Source organism: Xiphophorus couchianus, chromosome 18, assembly GCF_001444195.1.
Source record: "Xiphophorus couchianus chromosome 18, X_couchianus-1.0, whole genome shotgun sequence".
Classification (NCBI taxonomy): domain Eukaryota; kingdom Metazoa; phylum Chordata; class Actinopteri; order Cyprinodontiformes; family Poeciliidae; genus Xiphophorus; species Xiphophorus couchianus.
Genome location: NC_040245.1, coordinates 31,744,652 through 31,766,593, shown reverse-complemented (window position 1 = coordinate 31,766,593; position 21,942 = coordinate 31,744,652). Strand labels below are relative to the sequence as shown.

The 21,942-nt window shown below is 38.1% G+C and overlaps 1 protein-coding gene across 13 annotated transcripts in view; it reads left to right on the top strand.

Moving 5' to 3' along the window:
* grip1 (glutamate receptor interacting protein 1) overlaps window positions 1–21,942 on the top strand; it is a 60,056-nt gene that overhangs the window by 28,487 nt on the left and 9,627 nt on the right. For 5 of the 13 annotated variants that reach the window (XM_027999665.1, XM_027999659.1, XM_027999662.1 and 2 more), the window contains exons 2-20: window positions 6,074–6,154; window positions 8,842–8,992; window positions 9,648–9,793; window positions 10,854–10,937; window positions 11,015–11,090; window positions 11,165–11,310; window positions 12,234–12,381; window positions 13,619–13,788; window positions 14,832–14,969; window positions 15,060–15,209; window positions 16,048–16,234; window positions 17,236–17,381; window positions 18,309–18,389; window positions 19,025–19,094; window positions 19,685–19,830; window positions 19,932–20,076; window positions 21,007–21,146; window positions 21,406–21,603; window positions 21,674–21,812. In XM_027999665.1, coding sequence (XP_027855466.1) covers window positions 6,074–6,154; window positions 8,842–8,992; window positions 9,648–9,793; window positions 10,854–10,937; window positions 11,015–11,090; window positions 11,165–11,310; window positions 12,234–12,381; window positions 13,619–13,788; window positions 14,832–14,969; window positions 15,060–15,209; window positions 16,048–16,234; window positions 17,236–17,381; window positions 18,309–18,389; window positions 19,025–19,094; window positions 19,685–19,830; window positions 19,932–20,076; window positions 21,007–21,146; window positions 21,406–21,603; window positions 21,674–21,812 — 2,542 coding nt within the window. The remainder of the gene's footprint in view (window positions 1–6,073; window positions 6,155–8,841; window positions 8,993–9,647; window positions 9,794–10,853; window positions 10,938–11,014; window positions 11,091–11,164; window positions 11,311–12,233; window positions 12,382–13,618; window positions 13,789–14,831; window positions 14,970–15,059; window positions 15,210–16,047; window positions 16,235–17,235; window positions 17,382–18,308; window positions 18,390–19,024; window positions 19,095–19,684; window positions 19,831–19,931; window positions 20,077–21,006; window positions 21,147–21,405; window positions 21,604–21,673; window positions 21,813–21,942) is intronic. The other 8 variants (XM_027999667.1, XM_027999660.1, XM_027999663.1 and 5 more) reach the window with 3 other exon arrangements.

The window sequence follows — 21,942 nt, the reverse complement described above, 5'->3', positions numbered from 1 at the left end:
GTTCCCCTCCTCGCCTGTGGGGGCGCTGCACCAAGAACCACTGAAGGAAACTGCATGAAAACCTAGAAAGATGACACTGAGCTCAACTTTCCCAAAATGTAAACAAAAATGGAGTGGCGTCAGATTTTAGCGGTTGGAGTATTTTGCTTTTGTCTTTTGTAAAAACGTACATCACATTTTTCCTGCTAGCTCTAGCCTAGTGTGTGTGTTTTGCTTGTATTTACCCACAATGCCCTGCGATTTAGTCCACTTTCTGCTCTTGTTTGTTTGGCTTTTACATATGTATTTGAACTACACCAGAGTTCGCTTCCAAAACAAGACCTACATTCTTCTCTTGTTTTGATTAAAGTGAACTCAGTCCGCTTTAACGCAACTCCAGTTTGTTTGCCTAGAAGGTTCGGTTCGTTTGGGGGAGTGTGAATGTGTAATCGGACCAAAAACGCTTAAAAATCTTGGTGTGGATTCGGTTGAAGTGAACTCTGGTGCAGTTCGAATGCATATTTGAACACCAAGCAGACCAGAGACCGCTCCGAAAGCAGGAAGTGGACTACAACGCAGAGTATTCTGGGTAAATACAACCAAAACAAACATGTGGGCCTAAATTGCTTGTGGTTTTTAGCCAAAGACAAAAGAACAACCACTAAAACCTGTGGAGACCGTTTTTCTTTGCATGTTGTGAAGAAAGAAGTTGAGGTCAGTGTCTTCTTTGGTTTTTGTGTTGTTTCTTTCAGTAGTTCTTGGTGCAGCGCCCCCACAGGCGAGGAGGGGAACAGGTTTTTCAAAGGATTTGGTTGGTTTGACTCAGTGTAGTGAGAAAACCACAACAGCTGGAAATGTAACGGATGTTGCAATTTTTGTCCCCAATCAAACCGAGTCAGGTGGAAAAATCCTAAATTGTTCAAATGTGAAGTGTTTTTCTCTCAGTCCTGGCTAAGACAGGATAATTTACCTGACCTAACAGCCAAAAACAGCTCTTCTTTCAACCGTTTCCTTTCTTAAAATGTCAAATCAAACGTCAACATGAATATGACAAGAAACATGCATCATTCATCAAACCCTTCAGGGAGTCAAAGCCTTGACTTTTTCTGAAAAATGAGTCAGTTTCTGCTGTCCTTGGAGGTTCGCATGTCATCCGGCTTCTTTTTACACGAAATTATCAATATTTTAAAGAGATAGTTGTCTATTTAACTGTAACCCTCCAGGTTCCAATGTCAGGAGTGCTATCCTGGGATCTTTGTTGAATTTGTCATTATAAATGTTTAGGATTTACAGAGATTTCTCCCTATAATCACTCTTGTTAGACAGGTTTTCTTTTCATTATTGTTTTACCTTGTAGCTATGCAGTTATATACATTTTATTGTCTAAAATAAATAAATATATTGTATAACGTGAAAGAATAATCTTGGTCGAAAACACTGAACTTTTCGAACTTAACAAAAAGACAAAAATTACCTTCAATTAAAGTTTATCTAGTGATTTATGTTTTGAAGAATCCAAGTGAAACTTCTATGAAATGAGAGACTTGACAATCCAGCACCATATAGAGCGATTTAAGAGCTCTTGTTGGGGAGCACAGTCCACTGAAGTTGGACTTTAGTGACTAAAAACTTTCATTTGAAGCTTGATTTCTGTCAAAACTCAGCTAGACTTTGCTCTAACTGATTCAGACTTTCCATTTTTCTAAGTAACGGTTTGAACAGAATACGTTTTTTAGGAAGCCAAATGATTACCATTCAACTTCCTCTCTTCTCTACATAAGAGTTGAGAAAAGTTCACGTTTAACTCGTGTATTTAGTTGCGTTACATTAATGTCGCTGTCGTAATCTTATTTTACTTAAAATGCTGAAATGTTAGCTTCAGTCACACATTCTCTCCTTATTGTTGCAAATTTATTTTACTAAAAATGAAAAGTAGGAACTTTTAGATTTATTTTTGTTGTAATTTCAGAGGCTTGTTTTTTGTTTTGCTTATTTTTTTAAAGAAAAAATTCAGTCCATATCAAATGTAAACTCCTTTTTAATTTCTCTGATTTTATGGCTTGTGCTTCTCTTCATGTTTCGGTTTGCATGTTTTTTATCTGCTGTTTTTTTTCCGTTTGTGCTTCTTTCTCTTGTTTACACAGTTCAAAAGTTAGCTGGTTCAATGTCACGGTTTACTGGGACGTTACAGATTCCATTGAATTATCATTATACAACCAGGATTGTGCTGCAGCCTCACAGACGAGGTGAAAACAACATCCAGATTAGGTCTGAATGGCTAAATCCTGAACAAACAGCAACAGTGTTGGAACAAAACATTTTTGGCAGCTGGAGTTTATTTCAGGACACTTTCTGCTCTGTTTATATCACGTGTACTTTTGATTTTATGTCTTTTTTTACATCAAATAATGAATCAGGGGAGAAATAAAAATAGTAGTGATTTGCTATTGGATGTAAAATGTAAAAAATTATCTTTCTTTCCTCTGACAACATCAGTAAAATCAAACATTATTTCTAATCTGTGCTGTCAGGTGTGGCTGACTTTAATACTCTATCGTTCAACTCAGCGACCGGTTGATTGAAATAAAATCCACTTTTTGAAAATATTTTCTCTTGTTTTAGAAAAGAAAGCCATTTAATTGGATCTGATATGAAAAAAATCAGGATGTTATTTTTAAGCCGTATTCCCAGACACGTAATTTATTGGATTAATTTTGTGTATTCACACATTAACAAGAACACCTGATCTGAATGTGCTTTCCTTTTGTTATCTATATTTAGATGTCTATAAAAAATACCCCTAATATTTAACCTTTTGAACAGCAGATGGGTTATTGGATTAAACGAGCCGCTTCCTCTGTGTCCCAGCAGCAGAACCAGACTGGAAACCAGAACCTCGTCTGCCTGAAATCCGTTGAGACTCTGACTTTGGCTCCGCTCTTCCCCTCTTCTTCCTTTTTAATTACGGGAATCACAGCAAACACTTGAGCAAGTTGGACCCCGTCCTCCACTCCAAGCCCCAGGACTGCCAGGATCAAGCTGGGGAATAACTTTCATCATTTTTGGCTCCATTTGAAGTTTCGCAGCTCTTTTTAAGTGGCTCAGTAGGTTTCCTCTCGCAGCCAAACATCTTGACTCGGTGGTTTTTAAAGCAGCACCTCTTAACGTCTGAATTTAACCCTCGGAGAAAAGCTTTGTCTCCGCCACAGCGGCTGCTCCTTTGGTTCGCCCGTGTATTTTAAACGGATTTGAATGAGTCTATAATAAGGTACGGAGCGTCAGTGTGTCGCTGTGCTCCTCAGAGGATATTAAATATACAACTGAAAGCACAGCTCAGCTTTCAAACCCCACATAGTAGCTGCAGGACAAGAGTTATGAATGTAAATGCAAATATTGTTTATTTTTAATAAGCAGCAAGCCTTAGATAATTTTTAAAGACATTTAGGGGATATAATGAGGTAAATTATTACATTATTCGTTCCCAAAATGAAAGCCAGGACCTGAGAAGTGTTATCCAGTCGGTTTCTGCCAGCACCGCTCAGTTTATAGCCATCGATCTGTTCAGGGACCCCCTGCTGCTTCACCACAGGATGAAGGGAATCACTCAGAACAACCATATCGATCTGCAGGCGCTGTGAGGAGACCTTCATCAAAACAACAAACTGACCTGAGCTGTTTGTTACACCTGTTATCTGAAGCTCTCTTAAGGTCTGAGCTTTGACTGGGACGTTTCAACACCTCAATTCTTTTTATTCTTGTTTGTCCATTTGTCCAGCCCTGCTTGGACAAATGGACTCATTTAAATCTAGATTACTGTGCAGGGTTTGTCCAGGTGATCGATGATTCCTTTGAACAGATTAGGGTAGGTGTGTGGCCTATACAAAACATGTTCGGTAGATTTTTTTGCATAATAATGAAATTTTTGTCTCTTTAGTTCTGCCCAGTTTTAGTTATTCGTCACTTTACATCCAAATAAACTCAATATTTCAAACAGATGCACAATTATACAACTGTACATCTTTAAAAAGCATTAGTAGCGCCTTCTGCACAACCAACGGGAATGCAACAAGGGGTTTCTGGATGGTAAGTCAACAATAAAACACTTGACTTTTCCAGCAGTCATTGTACAACACACACACACCGGTTAAACCAGCTGACCAAATGTGCTGGAGCTCTGCTTTGGTTGTTAGGTAACGGTTGGAACTCTGCCTATGTTGCTAAGCAACGGGCAGTGCCTGCTTGCATTCCAGAGGTTTTTGAAACAACTCATTTTCCAGATGCCAAAAAACATGAATTTATAGTAGAATTACTCATAAAAGTCAACTGGATCCAATCATTTTTGCTCAAAATCTAAAATACATCAGGAAATCTTTATTCTGTTTGTAAAAACACAAAATCAGAACAACAAACCAATGAGTCAAACTAAGACTAGGTTATTATTTTACACCGGTTGCAGAAGTACGGACTCCCTTTAAACGTTTTTAAAGATCCTTTGCTGTTACTTTCCCTCATGTAGTGACGGATAGGGCTGGTTTTCACTCCCCGCTCCTGCTTTTGGGTTTCATGTCTTCTGAATAAATAATGAGATGATGCGAAGTGTCATGTTTTGTTGCTGTTCACCTGATTTTAGGATGTCCTGACACAACAAACATCGCTTGTTTATATTTTAGCATCACTGAAAATGCAAATGTAATCCTCAGTCTGAGTGAATTTACGTCAGCATTTCATCCAAAGCTTTTATTTGAGCCTTATGCAGTATTATACGGAGCATGTTGAGTACATAGTAGTGTTGCTGAGCACAGAAAAGGCTGGATGCTGCTGCCCTACATCTGAAGGAGGAGGAGGAGGCTCAGCTTTCATCTTCACTTAGATATGGTCTGAATGTGAGTGTGTGTGTTACAAGTGTACTGGGGACCAAAACGTGAAACAATCACATTCAGGGGATTCAATTTGGAGAACGAAATAAAAACAATCCTGAAATTTTATTAGAACGACGTAGATTTAGGGTCAGAAAGGATTTTCAGTGCAAGCTGAACCTACAGGATAGCGATGTCCTCACAATGGCTGGAAAACATTGAAGTGTTTCCACAATCTCATTTTGCTTCTGAGCCCGGCTGCTGGAACCGAACAGAGCCGATCCAGATCAGATTAGAATAAATTACAGCCCAACAGGAAGCCAAAGTACAATAACGGTAAAGAGCTCGACGGAAAACTTTTGGTTATTTTGATGTTTTCTTTTAATAATCTGAGATTCTAACTGGATTAAAACTCATAATTAAATCAAACCATCAGTCTGTATTTATGGACAGTTTTTTCTCTTAAACTTTTTGTTTTACTCATTAAACAAAAGATAAACATAAAAAATAGTCTTCTAGACAAGTAAAAAGTTTGGATTGTTTTTAGTGTTGATAAATTGTCTAAATATGTTATTTAGGGTGGCATCTTTATGTTTCTGTGTGAATTTTGATGTTTTTTGCACATTTATTTAGTTTTGCAATATTTTTGCCTGAAACTGTCTCAGTGCTGCCCTCTTTTGGTCGAACGTTGGCTACTGCAGTGGAATTTTTCCATCTGTATCAATAGACCGATCAAAGACAAAACACTTGTCTTGCATACAGCTGTAGAACCATGCTTCAACTCTGCTTGGGTTGCTAGGTAACGGGCGGAACTCTGCTTGGGTTGCTAGGTGATGGTGCAGTGCACGCGGAATGTGACTTAACAGTTGGGAGTTTTTGAAATGACTCCTTCAGACACCAAAAAACATGGCGTGCTGGGTTTTTTCTAAAGCGCTTCAGTTGTTTTTAGAAGCAGTAGAAACAAAAAAGGGAAGTACAAAAATTAGCAAATTGTGAATTTTCCATAATAATTCCCCTTTAAATGAATGGCTAGAGCTTGAAAACCAGTTTAAGGAACTGATGAAACAGAAAGTTTTTTTCCCCCAGAATGATTTATGGTATGTTTAAAACTAACCAGTAGTTGTTGGTGGGATGTCTGAAGCAAATTAAAACCAGTTGGAAGTGTTGTTGTTCTGAATCCAGCTGACTGGAGTGTAAATCAATAAATGATGGTGTGTTTTTCTGTGTTTTCCTTTCAGATGAAGGGCCGTACACGAAGCACTCGGCCGGGTCGCGACCTCCAGATGGAGCGCTGGCCATCAGGAGGCAGAGTATTCCAGGTAACACTCCCACCATCATCCTGCTGATGGTTTAAAATGAGTTACTGGGATTCCTGTGGTTGGGAGTAATGAAGACGGCAGCTAAAAGTGGAGAACAGGAACAGCTGATGTTTTCCTCCTGTTAGTTGTAGGAAGATGCTTTGTTTGCACTTTATCTGCTCCCACCTGGAGCTGCTGTCCCAGTTAGGACTGCTGTCTGTGAAAACGAGCGAGAAATTGGTGCTTGTTATAAGGAAGAGTTTAAACCATTTACAGAAACTGGTGGAAATGTTTGTTTAATGTGTTTACACCAGTAAGACCAGTAAAAAGAAAATCACTTGGAGACATATGATGGTTTCCACTCCTCTGAAACCGTTGCTGCTAGAAACACTTTAGTATTTTTTTGGTTTTATTATATTAGTTATTTAGATTCTTTTTTAATTGCCTTCTTATATTTATTGACTTAATTTGGATTTTCTTTAATTTTTTTTATACTTTTGTGTTTTGTACATATATGTAAAATTTAAGATCTTAAAAATTGTTTATTGAATTTTGTTAAGCGTTATTTACTTATATTTTTATGTGCTATAACTACTTGGTTTGGATTTTTTTGGAAGAATATGTTTTTAAAATTATTTTAATTAATTATATTTTGGCATATTTAATTGTTTTTTTGGGGGGGTTAATAAAGTAGAATAATTTTTTTATTGTTTTGCATTGACTGGATTATATTTTAGTTATTTAGTTTTGGTTAAAATATTTTTTAAAATTGTATTTTATTTCATCTTGTTTTTTATTATTTTGATTAAATGTAATGTGTCTGACAGTTTATTTGTTTTGACGTAAAATATTGCTTCAAATTTAATATATTATAATTTTTGCAATGCTTTGTTATTATTATTATTTTTTAATACATCCCACTTCATTTAGTCTGAATTATTTTTAATGTAATTGCACTATTTATTTATTTTTTGCTGTGTTTTATTTGCTTCTTTACATTTGCTTAAATTTTTGATTAATTTAATTTTACTGGATTATTTTATTTAAGTGTTTAATACATAAAGTCAGGTAGATATTCCTATTTGACGTTTTACATTCCCAGTTGGATTCACTTTGTTGGTATCCAGTGACAAGCAGTTGGTAAAATTAAATGTTTTTTGTATTTCCATTAACTCACAGTTAAAATTAAACCTTAAAAAGGTGCTGCGGGTTAAATTTCCCGATTGAACTTCTGGCACAGAGACTGGAGGTTGATGCTGCTTCATCAGCGGTGCAACAGAGGAGGCACAGTTCACATTCAGGCTGCAAAGAGCTCGTCTACAGAAATAGAGCTTCCTGTGAGGCTGGCTTTCTTCCTCAGCTCCTTTAAGTCAAAAAAGCCGTTTTGTGAAGAAACAATTTTAGAAGTCGCTCCTCTGCAGCTGCAGGGAGCTGCTTCATCAAACATGGGAGCAGAATCAAAGATTGGAGGTTTTCTTTTTTTAGAAAAACGGTTTGTGAAACCGTCGTAATCCTGGCTGAATGAACTGAGGTGAATCCCTGACTCATTAATATTAAAATCCAACGACTGAGTGAAATCCAGATTTCTGTTTTATCACCTGAGGATGGTTCACATCGCACGGCAGCAGCTCTGTAGTTTCCTCGCGCCCAGTGCTTCCTCTGCTGAATAATTCAGAGGTTTGATAAAAAATAGATGGCCGACAGACCAGGAGATGACTTCCTTTCTGTTTGTTGGGGTTATTATTTAATTTCTCCTTGTGTTTTAGAGAAACACTACGGCAGCGTGTTAGGGTCATTGTAGATGGAAAAAGAAGTCCATTTCCACCAAAAAACTCTGAAATTTTATTTTAAAAAAAACAAGAACATTTCTAAGTTTGAAAAGTCAAAAAATTGCTAAAAAAACCCTGAAACTTTGAGATTAATCTCAGAAATGTTATTGAAATAACTTGCACATTTTTGAGTTTCAAAGGTAAAACATCTCAAAATTTCAGTATTTTTCCAGCTAATTTGTGGCTTTTCAAGCTCAGAAAGTTTCTTGTCTTTTCAATAAAATTTCAAGTTTGAGTCTTTTTTAACTCAAACTTTTGACTTGTCAAACTAAACTAAGTTTTATTAAGAAAATTTCTCAAATTACTTTCAAAATTTTAGAATCTTTTTAGTATTTTTTTTTACTTGTGAAACAGAAGCTTATAAAGTCTTTCAAGCAAAATTCAACTTTTGGATTTCAGAAATGTCATTTGTTTTAGTTTCTGAGATTAATCTCAATTTCTGAGCTTTTTTTTCAAGCTCTTTTCAAACTTACATTTCTTTATTTTTTATAGAAAATTTCTGAGATTAATCAAAAAATTTCTGATTTTTTTGAGCAAATATTGACTTTTGCAGCTCAGAAATTTCTTTTTATGCTTTTCTTTTCTTTTTTTTAAGAACATTTTTGAGATAACTTTTCTGAGCTTTGTTTCTAGCAGATTTTCTACTTTTCAAACTGAGAAATTTCTTATTTTTTAAAAGAAAATTTCTAAGCTTAATCTCAGAATTTCTTAATTTTTTCCAAGCTGATTTTCCTCCTTTGAAACTCAAATTTCATAATTTTTTTGGAAATGTTTTGAGATTAATCTGAAAATTGCTGAGTTTTTTGGTGGAAATTTACTTCTTTTCTTGTCTACGATTGCGCTGTTACGCTGTCTAGAAACACTGACGATGACCCGCAGTGACTTGTTTTTCAGATGAGTTTCGGGGCTGCACGGTGGTGGAGCTGATGAAGAAGGAGGGAACGACGCTTGGACTCACCGTTTCAGGAGGAATTGACAAAGACGGAAAGCCTCGGGTTTCAAACCTGCGACAAGGAGGGATTGCTGCCAGGTGATATCGATTAATTTCGTCTACATTTAAAAGATATCGCTGCCTGGAAACTGCTACAGGTATTTTTGGATGTTGTTTGGGGAAAGGTTTCCCGTTTACTTTTGGAAAAACTGTAGTTGCCATGCCAAGCCGCTAGATGGCGCTGTGATTTTAGTATTACACTGAACGCGCATGCGCTTTTGACCTTTAGCTTCCATCTCACTAGCTTCCACTTCATTCCGGTATTTTCCTTATTAGAGGTTGTGTTAAACTTAACAAATTAAGTAATACACATATCATAACGTTACACGCCATTTTTGTTGTTGTTATTTGCCGGTTTATTCATATAAAAATGCTGCGTTCCAGTTGCTTGTGAAGTGGAAACTCGAAGCTGGGTTTGACGTCAGACCCGAGGTAACTGCGTCAGAATTTCAACAGGGAGGCGCCCATAAACATTGGCTGTATTATCTTACACTCATAATTTTAAGCTTTACGTTCCATAAACAAACACAAATTTTTAATTTATTCGCTTTAAAGTTTATTCAAAACGCGCTGCTACTTGTGTGTCTTGTAAAATAAACATGTTATATATATATATATATATATATATATATCTCAGAATATCATCTTTAAATGAAGCATTTCATAAAACTCACAGCCATCTCTGTTTGTTCAGGAGCGACCAGCTGAATGTGGGCGACTACATCCGCTCGGTCAACGGCATCAACCTGGCCAAGTTCAGACACGACGAGATCATCAGCCTGCTGAAGAACGTCGGGGAGCGAGTGGTGCTGGAGGTCGAGTACGAGCTGCCGCCTGTCTGTACGTGACTCAGCATGTTCATACTTTCCTTCCAAGGAGCTGAAATTTATTGAATTTTCAATTTAGGAGCTACTTTAATCTTCCAAAAGCATTTACATTCCTTGAATTTTTTAACATTTTGACATGTTGAAGCAATATTTAAGTACAATGGTGCATTAGGTCCATTGTAGACAGAGAAGAAGAATACATTTCTGGAAAAAAAACACTCCCAGAAATTTTCACAATAAATCTCAGAAACTTTCTAGGAAAAATGGAATTTCTGAGTTACAAATATCTAAAAATTTGTGAAAAATAAACTTAAAATTTTGAGATTAATCTCAAATCTCTGCTTGAAAAAACTTGAACATTTTCAACTTTTGAAACTCAAAAATTTCTAAGTTTCCTTCTAGAAAATTTCTGAGAGTAATCTAAACGTTTCTTAGTTTTTGGCAGAATTAAATCTTAAACTAATTTAGTAATTGATTAATCGTTATCTAGAGTAACAATCTAGTTATACTCTAGTTAACGAATGTGTACTCGTTATCTGTCAGCAAAAACTCATTTACTGACATAAACAACATACTCAGAACAATAGTTAAGCCAAAACTGTACAAAAGATATAAACATTTTGCATTTAAGATAAAATCTTAATTGTCTGTAAATATATTTTACCCAAAACTCCTTAAGTGGCATTTTTTTCCTATTCACCCGATTCAAATTTACTAAAGGAATGCTGCGTTATGGCATCTTACACAATAAAATGTTTATTTTCTTATTTTAAAAAGGAATTTATTTGTTTATTTCTATTCTTTAATGTATTTCTAATATTGTATAGAAAATGCTTAAGCAGTTTAATGAAAAATCTGCAGAATGTGACAATTCTTTTATCCAATTAATGATCAGGATAATCATTAACCGGAATATCTGATTAATCCGATTAATAAAATAATCGTTAGTTGCAGCCCTAAATGCGACATGACCTTTCAGATTGCAGACGCTTTTATAACAGTCGGATCTGATTTAGTTCCACATATGGAAGATTTGTACCCGTGTGTGTGTTGACAATGTGTTTCTGTTGCAGCCGTGCAGGGGTCAGGGGTCATTTTTAAAAATGTGGAACTGACGCTTCACAAAGAAGGGAACAGCTTCGGCTTCGTCATCAGAGGTGAGCGCAGCTCGGTTTGTGTTTGAGCATCTCAAAAATAAATACAAACAAAATTATAAAGCCACTCGTTCTTATAGGAGGAACGCACGAGGACAGGAATAAGACCCGCCCCATCGTCATAACAACCGTCCGGCCGGGTGGACCCGCCGAAAGGTACCGACCTCTGCAGACTTTTTGTCCCTCTGGAGCTTCTGTAGGAGCTAAAACCTGACGCTGTCGTTCTGCAGAGAAGGAACGATCAAGCCGGGCGATCGGTTGCTAAGCATCGATGGGATTCGTCTCCATGGCAGCACGCTGTCGGAGGCCATGAGCATCCTGAAGCAGTGCGGCCAGGAAGCCACGCTGCTGATCGAGTACGACGTGTCGGTGATGGGTCAGTTCGGTTTTTATTTTGACAGGAAGTCATGATTTCAGCAGCTTCAGTGTAAAATGTGCGTTTTGTTGTTTAGGATGTTTGTTATTTGTGATTACAACCTTAACATCAGCAATTTCCAGGAGAAGTTACAGAAAAGTTTTAAATAACAAAACCTTGTGTATTTATTCAATTTTAGTAGGTTTGTTGATAATTTAACTTCAAACAAGACGTAACTGCAGGATTCTTTCTCTGTTCAGAAAAGTATGAGAAAGTGTAACTTTCTTTTAGTACTTTTTTGAAGGAAACATCTTTAAATTCCCTGATCGTCTTCTGTTCTTTAAAATGAAAATTTCCACAAATAAACAAGCAGATTGCTTTGCACATTGAATAGACCTTAAATATGCAACTATTTTGTTCCTTGGAAGAAAAGTAAATAATCAGTTTATGATCATGATTTTAAATTTAGCAAATTAAAACAGCTGACAAAACTTTTAGAAGCTTTTTCTCCATTTACCAATTTATTTTATGTGAAAACTTAAAATAAGATGGTAAGTGTAAGGGAAATTAATTAGTTACGGTAGAGAAATTGATCAATCCTGGATACATTATCGTATATATTTGGGAATAAAAGCAGCTTGTAAGTAAACTTTGCGTTTTGTAAGTTTCAGGGAAAGTAATAACTTCCAGAACCTATAAGTTGGATTAAAATAACTCGATAAAGTCCAGAAAAAAATTTAAATCCGCCTTGAAGGAAAATTAGCTTGTAACTTCCTGGACAGGAATAGGTGAGTTTTGAAAAAAATTACTTGTAATTTCCAGATAAATTAACCCACAAACTGCTGCCATAAAACCATGTGAGTGCATGAAATGTAAGCTTACTGAGGACGGAGCCTTGTGGAACGGCAACCAGTGAGCACCAGTGACTGTTTTCACCCTTTTAGACTCGGTTGCCACGGCGTCAGGGCCCCTGCTGGTTGAGGTTGCCAAGGCGGCAGGATCCAGTCTGGGCGTGGCTCTGTCCACCTCCATGTTCTGCAGCAAGCAGGTCATCATCATCGACAAAGTCAAACCAGCCAGCATAGCAGACAGGTATGAGTCTGATGCCCTCTGATCCAATTCAGGTGTAGATTGAAGATCTTTTATTATTTCTTTCTGGATTTATTTGCAGCTTAATTTATATTTGGACTAAACCTTTGTGCTAAACCTAAAGAAAAATCACAAATATTAGTCCCGTTAATGCTAAAGTGCTATACCAATATGGTATTTAGTGCAAGCTAATGCTAAAACGCTAAATCACTACCTTCATTACACACCTACCTGCGCTTCAGGAAGTGATTCTTTGGTACTGACCTTTCACTCGTAGTTCAGTTTTATAGTTGTTGAGTTTCGCTAACTGTTGCTGCTTATACCTAATTGACAACGATAGCGCTTCAGTCAGAAAGCAAGCAGGACATCACTAGATTTTAGTCTCTACTGCAATGCACTCTGGGAACAGAATAAATGTCATTTGCTAAGTGCGCCAGACGTTTTCAAAGTTAGCAAAAGTGCTAGGCAAAACAATTTGCTATGATACTAGCACATTAGTGAACATATTTCCACCACTGATTTTTTAAAAAGTTTTTTTGACAACTTATTTAGAGGAAGCTAAATGTGCTAAATATTTTCATAATAAGCAAAAGCATAAAACAAAAAAAATTTGCTCCACTATTGGCAGATTTCAGAAGTGCACCCAGCACTGATTTTTGCCAATTTGTTTGAAGAAACTTTAACTTTTGTGGGGGAAGCTAAGTGTGCTAAAAATCTTCAAAGCTAGCAACAGTGCTAAACAAAAAAATTAGCTCTGCTATTAGCATCTTACCATACCATACCATACCAACTTTATTTATGAAGCACTTTATACACCGACAGGACCAAAGTGCTATACACAATCATCAAATACAATGCGATTATAAAATCTTAGAAGAAGCTTATTTAGGGAAAGCTAACCAACGATTCTGAACGTTAGCAACAGCGCTATGTCAAAAATTACCTCTATTATTAGCAGATTAGCAGAAGTGCCCAGTACTGATTTTTGCTAAGTTGTTTTCTCTACCTTTAGCTTATTTAAGGGAGGCTAAGTGCGCTAAGCAGTTTCTAAGTTGGCTAAATGAAAAATTAGCTCCACTATTAGCAGATTAGCGGAAGTGTGTCCACCACTGATGTTCACCAAGTTGTTTTCCCTACGTTTGGCTTCTGATCTTGACATAGTACCTAGAATAATGTATTGAATTAGCTTCTCACCCTTCATTCACAATGTTTACACCCAGACGGTCATGTGGTTGTGCAGGTGTGGCGCTCTTCATGCCGGGGATCACATCCTGTCTGTCGACGGGAAGTCGATGGAGTTCTGTTCTCTGGCTGAAGCCACTCAGCTTCTCTCTGCTTCCTGTCAAACCGTCCGCATGGAGATTCTGCCACAACACCAGGCCCGACCGGCCCTGAACGCACCGCAGCACGGTAACACAGAAAAACTGCAGTTAGAGAGCCTGCGGATTTATGCCCAACTCCCCTGAAAGGCAGTTTGGAGCCACATTTAATGTGTCAGATCTCTGCAGAAACAAAGTGTTTATGAGGTGGAGCAGAACGTCCCCCAGCGTGGTGTAAACATATAGACATCAAACTTAATGAGCCCTGAACAAACTCAGTGCACTGAGAGGCCTTGAATGCACCTCAGAGTGATTTTTAAAGTAGATGTATGGCGGCTTTTTTTTCACAAGCTGAATTAAATTTCTGCAGAGGCTCGTAGATACGGCTCAGAAGTAAAATCTCTAATTATTTTCATCCAATTTTAATCAATTTTATTTATTTATTTTGCTTGTTTTCTTTTTGAAAAAAGGACATAAAATATTTTTAAAAATGTATTTTTATTTCAGTCATCAGTATTAGGGCCAGGCTATAATTTTTTTGTGTTTAATTACGAAAATATTGTAGTTTAAATACAATTTTACCAGAAAAAATATTAAAATAAAACATTGTTTTTTTATTTATCAGGATTTAATGTGAGCATCTCAATTCATGTAGGTCTTTCTTCTAGAGTCAGTTGTTTGACAATAATTTTATGCTTAATTAATTATTAAGTATAACTTCACAAGATGCCCAACAAACCTTCATAATTTTTGTTATTTTTTGTGTCTGAATTCTCATGAAATGTTGACTTTATTCTAGTAGCATTGTAACTTTATTCTTGTAATCAGAAATATAAAAAATCACAGCCTGAGCCTCATAGAGTTGATTTGAATTCAATTAGATTCAGATAAATAGAAGCTGTAAACAAGATGGCCGCCGTGGGTGTGATGACATCACCTTGGGGGGGAAATAAATCCACATTTTCCAAAAATTAGACTCCTTGTGACGTGCTCCTGCTAGCAAACCGCTAAAAATGAAACGTTCTTAATGTCGAGACCGACCCCGACGTTTGACCTTTGACCCTCGTCCTGTCCCTTTGTTTTAACCTCTCCTTCCTCCTGCGTGTGCATGGTTGTGCCCGTGTGCATGTGCAGTCAAGGTGCAGCGTAGTCCCCGCCCCCTTCCCTGGGAAACTGGAGGCTCCGCCCCCATCCTCCCTCCCTACCACTACAACACCTACCACCCCGACCAATCAGGCGCCAGATCCCACAACCGCCATACAAACAACCCTCGTACGTGTTCTCTCCTTGGTTTTCGGTTTGGTTTTGATGAGATAAACCAAGAACAAAAACCCGATAATGGGGGTTTCCGTATCTCTGCAGCTCTCAGCCACTCGTTCTCTCCCGGCTCCATGTCGGCCTACAGCCTGTCGTCCCTCAACATGAGCACTCTGCCCAGGAACATGTATCCCACGAGTCCGCGCAGCACCATGATGAGGAGGAAGGCCAAGAAGAAGGACTTCAAAAGCTCTTGTGAGTCTTTCTCCGGATAAAAAGCTGCCTGATTCGCTTTCTTTTCTGAAAAAGAAACCAGAAATTATCCCATCTTTCAGTTGCACAATGCAGTATCAGGACCAGGCTATGAGCATTTTTGTTTAATTACGAGAATATAGTTGTAATATTAGCAGCAAAAGACAAAACTTTACTACAAAATGGTTTTAAGCTTATTTATCAGTTTGTGATTCTTTCTTCAAAATAAGCTCAGTTTAAAAAAAAAAATTATTAAAAAATAAACCATGATCGCTTCGTGATAATAAGTTTATGCTAATCTGCTAAAAGATTACATATTTCTATTTAGCATTATTTGAAAGACGTACACCAAAGTATAACTTTAATAACACATTTTAGTTCTAATTTTTTGTTATATTTTAAGTTGGAGTTCTCATAAAAGTACGACTTTATTCTGGTAATTTTGTGATTTTATTCTAGTAGTATTTATCTGTAAATCTTACACCAAAATATAACTTCACAAGATGCTCAACAATTCTCATTTTATTTATTTCTCCTAAAGTTTTGACTCTATTCTCCTAATATTACAACTTTTTTATATAATTCTGATTTTTTTTTTTTGTCATACAACTTTATTTTTGTAATATTATGACTTTTTTCTCTGAATTAAAAATAAAAAATTGTAACCTGGCCCTAATATTCCATCATAGAGTTCATCTGAATTCAAAGTGTGAATGGTTGTGAAGCAAGATGGCCGCCCTGGGAAATAACAATTTTCCAGAAGATTAAATCTTAAAAAATCCAAACTGATAAAATTGATTTATCTGCCCAGCAGTAACTGATCTGTGATGTTCGTCTGCAGTGTCTCTGGCCTCCAGCACGGTCGGCCTCGCCGGTCAGGTGGTCCACACGGAAACCACAGAGGTCACGTTGCTAGGCGACGGCATCATGGGGTTTGGCCTGCAGCTCCAAGGCGGAGTCTTTGCGACAGAGACGCTGTCGTCACCGCCGCTCATCGCCTACATTGACCCAGACAGCCCTGCAGAGAGGTGAGCAGGTTCACTTTGAACATTTTATACTGTCAGTAATTTCACAAATTTTCAACAAAAATTCACCAGATTTAGACACAAACCTGCAGTTTTTGTCTCTTATGGAAAGAAATTGATTTGGAAAAATGTTTGTGTTTGCCTGATTTTATTTTATAACTTTGTTTTTATGAATTATTTTCATTTTGGTCTTTAAAATACTAAAACTTCAACATTACTTTATATTTAGGTCCGTCTTATGATGTTATTTTCACACTTCATTTGCCAAATACTTTTTACTATTTCTTCATTAATTTCTTGGACGGCTACGTTTTACTTTTACTTGAGTAAAAATATGTTAAAGTAGTGCTACTCTTACTTGAGTGCTATTTTTAGGTACTCTACCCGCCTCTGAGCGCAAGGCATTCTGGGTAAATACAACCAAAATGAACGTGCTAACCTAGCGCTAGCGGGAGAAATGACTCGTTTTTTTTACCAAAGACAAAAAAAGAAATGCTACAACCGCTAAAATATGATGCTACTCCGTTTTTGTTTACATTTCGTGAAGAAGGAAGTTGCACTTAGTATCTTCTTCAGAGGTTTTCATGTTGTTCTTGGTGCAGCGCTCCCACAGGCAAGGAGGGGAACAGCTTCCTCAAAGGTTTGGCTGGTGAAAAATGTAACAAAGGTTGCAACTTTGGTCCCTAATTAAACTGATTCTACCAAACTATCAGTTGGAAAAACACCCAAATATCTCAGAATATTTACATTACATGAGAGAAAACAAGTAGAAGTTACAAGTTTTACGCAAAATGTAATAGAATAGGGAGACAGTGTGAAATCATGTTTAATGCACATTATACACAGCTTAAATTAATTATGATTACAGTTTGCACCAATACCTTCACACAATTACTAATTATAATAATTTCATTCATTACTGTTGTTAAAACATTCAGTTAGGAACTTTTCAGTTTGAAATGTACGTATGTAAGTCTTTCTGATTTCTGTATTTGTTTGTGCAGGTGTGGCATCCTGCAGATCGGTGACAGGATCCTGTCGATTAACGGCGTCCCGACCGAAGACTCGACCTTGGAGGAAACCAACCAGCTGCTCAGAGACTCGTCCATCACGGCGCAGCTCACGCTGGAGATCGAGTTTGACGTGGCAGGTGAGCGCGACGTTTACCCGCTTTCCCAGGCTGCGGGGATGTTTGTTGTTCTGACTGATGAACAGCGACAGTCTGTGCCGGGTTCTGCTTTGTGAATGAAACGCGTCCGGCTGGTATAAATAACCGCCCACGTCTGAGTTTAATACAACAACACAGCATGCTGTCAGGGATGACTCACAGATACATTGTGTGGCTTTTACAGGCGGAGTGGTGGAGATTCCTCTGATAGCACTGGTTTTATACTTCATAAAACTTGACACAATCTCCAGTTGTTTGGCTTTTAAAGGACACCTTCTATGCAAAACTCCCATTTTGCACGTTTTATGCTTCAATTTTGGTCTCAACTGCTTCTAAAAACAGGCCAAGCGTTTTTTTAAAAATCACCCAGCTGTTTTTGCCCAATACGTTAATATTTCTTTGGTGTCTAAAAAACAAGCTGTTTCAAAAATCTTCTGAATGTAACGTCACATTCCACTGTTGCCAGGCAACCCCAGCAACTCCTGGGGTTGCTGGGGTTACCTAGCAACCCCAGGAGAGTTCCGCCCATTACTTGGCAACCCAGGCAGAGTTCCAGAACATTTAGTCAGCTGGTTTTACATAGACAAAATTTTTTTTGTTGACTTACCTTCCCGAAACTACTTCCTGCATTCTTGCTGTTTGTGCAGGACGCTCTACTAATGCTTTTCAAAGATGTACAATTATATAATTGCGCATCTGTTTGCAGCCATTTTCATGTGAGAGTAAATGTTGAGTTGGGGGCGTGGCCAGCAGTTTATTTGGATTTAACGTGACAAAGGTCCTAAAACATTACCTAGGAATGATTTTGTGCAGTAATGTAATGAATATGTTTTGTATAGACCATCTCTGTCCTGGCCTCAGGGCTGTGACCTACTCATGATATCGAAATGAACTTTCTTTCTGTCTCAGAGTCCGTCATTCCCAGTTCGGGGACGTTCCATGTGAAACTCCCAAAAAAACCAGGAGTGGAGCTGGGAATCACCATCAGCTGTGAGTTCACAAACAAACTGGCAAAACATTATGACCACTGGCATAAAAATGGAAGCTAATTGTGAACAAATCATCCAGCCATTTAATTTAATCATCTATCCATCCATCCATAGTATTTATTTTGTTATTTAAAAATTTATTTAATTATTCTATTGTATGTTTAATGTGCTTTTAGTATTGTATAAAAACTGTTAAGTGCTTAAATGAACAATCTGCAGATTGTGTCATTTTTTTATCTGAATAATTGATAATCAATTACTAAAATAATCTTTAGCTGCAGCTTTAGTCAGGCTGGCCTGTTTCTCTTCCAAAGGTCTTTGTTACAGTTTGTGTTGTCAGGAGATTTTAAGCAAAAATCAGCCAACAATCTGCAAATGGGTCATCACAGCAGAATAATTAACACAAAGATGGTTCATCAGACACAAAATCAACCTGGTTTCACGGCCATCTTTGACTCAAATCCTGCTGAAAGCAGGAGTAGAGCATCCAAAGCACAAAGCATTTACACCAGGGTTTCCGTTATCTCTGAGCTTCTCTTAATTTTGCTCCGGCGTTTTTCTTTTTTTAATGAAACGTTGATGCCTTTTACACTGACTAACACCTAAAATTGATAAATTTCCCTCTTGTGTGTGAAGCTCCGTCCAACAGGAAACCAGGCGACCCTCTGATCATCTCTGACATCAAGAAAGGCAGCGTCGCTCACAGGTAAAAACCCAGACTCACCTGCAGGTTCGGCTCATGGAAACGGTTTATTTTAGATGCATTGAGACGCTTTCAGCTGTGATTCTGGTTAACTGGGCTAGCAGAACCGGGTCTCATGTTCTGGAGCGTAAAGCAGCAGTTTGTTGCTTGTAACCAGATGGGGCAGAACAGAAATCATGTCACCTTTTACTCCATAAACAGGGATGAGACTGGATAAGAATTTAGTGATAAGAATTCCATTATTGATCTCACTAATCGATTCAAATAGAGTTTGAAATTACAAGAACTGGTTCTTTTTCTACAAGAACTGGTTCTATTTCTGCAAGAACTGGTTCTTTTTCTACAAGAACTGGTTCTTTTTCTGCAAGTACTGGTTCTTTCTTTACAAGAACTGGTTCATTACAGGAATTGGTTCTTTTTCTACAATAACTGGTTCTTTTTCTATAAGAACTGGTTCACTACAAGAGCTGGTTCTCCAGAAGAACTGGCTCTCTACTGCTAACCATTACTATGAGAACATAAAGGAGTCAGAGCCTTGGTCCTGTTCAGCTGCAGGAATTCAGGCTGTTCATGTTGGCATGTTTTCCTCCCAGGACGGGAACCTTGGAGCTGGGAGACAAGCTGCTGGCCATCGATAACATCCGGGTGGAGAACTGTTCCATGGAGGAGGCCGTGCAGATCCTCCAGCAGTGCGAGGAACTCGTCAAACTCAAGATCCGCAAAGACGAAGACAACTCTGGTACCAGTTCCAATCAGATCCTCCACTGATTAAAATGTTTTCTTTTTGTTTTAAACTAAATGGACATGTTCATGTTTTCCACCATTTTCTCGATGTTCCAGATGAGCAGGAAGTGTCCGGCAGCATCATCTACACAGTGGAACTGCAGAGGTACGGTGGCCCATTAGGAATCACCATCTCAGGCACCGAGGAGCCCTTTGACCCCATCATCATCTCCTCGCTGAGCAAAGGAGGGCTGGCTGAGAGGTACGCCAACTTTCCTGCAAAAATAGTCAGAGAACTTGATTATTCAGAGGTTTGTCAGGTTAAAACCACAAAATTTAATGTTTTGATGGGATTTTATTTCATAAACAAACAAAAAGTTGGTGTTAGAATGGACAAATCAAAGTCAAAGGTAAGTATTCCTTTATTATAGTATTCCTTTATTTAATCAGGTAAACCCTGTTGAGATCTAGATCTCATTTTCAAGAGGGACCTGAGCAAAAATTAGCAATTCATAGCAACCTGGTTACAAGACAAAAACAAAAGTCAAACTCAAGGTACTTCACAAAGAAAAGCAAAAAGATATCCAGTTTAAGTAATTAATTACATTTAATTCAGTTGAATTATACAGACAGATTTGTTAAATCAAAGTCTAGCAAGGTGAAAACATCTCCCATTTGTTGTTTTATTTTATTTAACAAATAGATTCTCCTCTCGTTTAATTAAGAGAAGCTGGTGAAAAGAAGAAGCGCAATCCATAAAAATAATAAAAGAAGTCAAATCGATTAAATATTTGTTTCTGTTACACAATGACACGGACGACAGGAATAAAACATGAAGTGCAGCAGAGTCAGATTTCTATGAACCTGGATGTGGAATAATGTGGGAAATGTCGCCCCCTGCTGTTCGTAGAAATACTACAACTTAGGTTTATTTTTGCTGCTTTTTACACCATTTTCATAATTATTTAAAGTGCTATTTAGATTTAAGAGTTGAAACTTATTTTTTAACTTAAAGTGTTTTTTATCTGTTTTGAACAAGACTTTCTATTTAAACTTGATTTAAAAATGAATTAAAAATATTTCTCACTCAGTCTAGTTTTCACTCAAATTTAAAAAACAAATAAACTATTTTTTATGTAAAACAATCATGAAGAAAGTGTCAGAAATGTGTGTCTGTGTTTGTTTCCTGCAGGACGGGGGCGATCCACGTGGGCGACCGCATCCTGGCGATCAACAGCAGCAGCCTGAAGGGGAAGCCTCTGAGCGAAGCCATCAGTCTGCTGCAGCAGGCGGGAGAGACGGTCACTCTGAAGATCAAGAAGCAAGGAGAGCGTGAGTATGAAGCTCTAAACGTCACATTTATTATACTAACGCAGAATATTACTGTAAAAATTATAAACTTTATCATTCTCAAGATGTCCACCATTTCTGAGCCTTTTAAATTAATTATTGCCTTGGTGGCCATCTTGAGTTTGAAACGTTTTTTTTCCCCCCGATAAGAATAAACTTTAAAAAAACCTGAAGATATTTCACTATTTTCCTTTTTCTGTTGAAAATAAAAACGTCCCCTGAACGCCTCGTCTGTCTGCAGTGTCGAGCCCAAAGACCTGTGTGATTGGTCCAGGCCTGGGGGCGGGGCTTAACCTGGATGGCCAGGATGGGGAGGAGGAGCCTGTCATCACTGTGGTGCCTCCGACCAATCAGAGAGCGTTCAGCACGCTGCCGTCAGTGGACAGCGCCGTGGACTCCTGGGACGGGTCCAACATGGACAGCAGCTTCTCCACCACAGGTTCGCCGCCCGCCGTTAGTCTTCACGCCCCGCCCTGAGTCCGTTTGCACCAACCTGTCTGCCTCTGTAGCTCCTTTTCAGTCGTACAGCTTCCATGAGTGGCGCGGCGTCAAGACGACCAACAGCCAATCGTCCACCAGGCAGAGAGCCAATCCGCTGTCGGATCTGGGACTGAGCGACGACGACTGGGACCGCCCGCCGCTCGGAGGGTGAGAGGACGCTCTGTGGTGGTGATAGTGTTCAGGGGCAGACTGGTTCCACTGGTGAGACTGGTCCGAAATGCAGGGTTTATTGTCTGGTGGCCATTTAATTTAAGCTTTTTCCAGGAGTGAAGAAGCA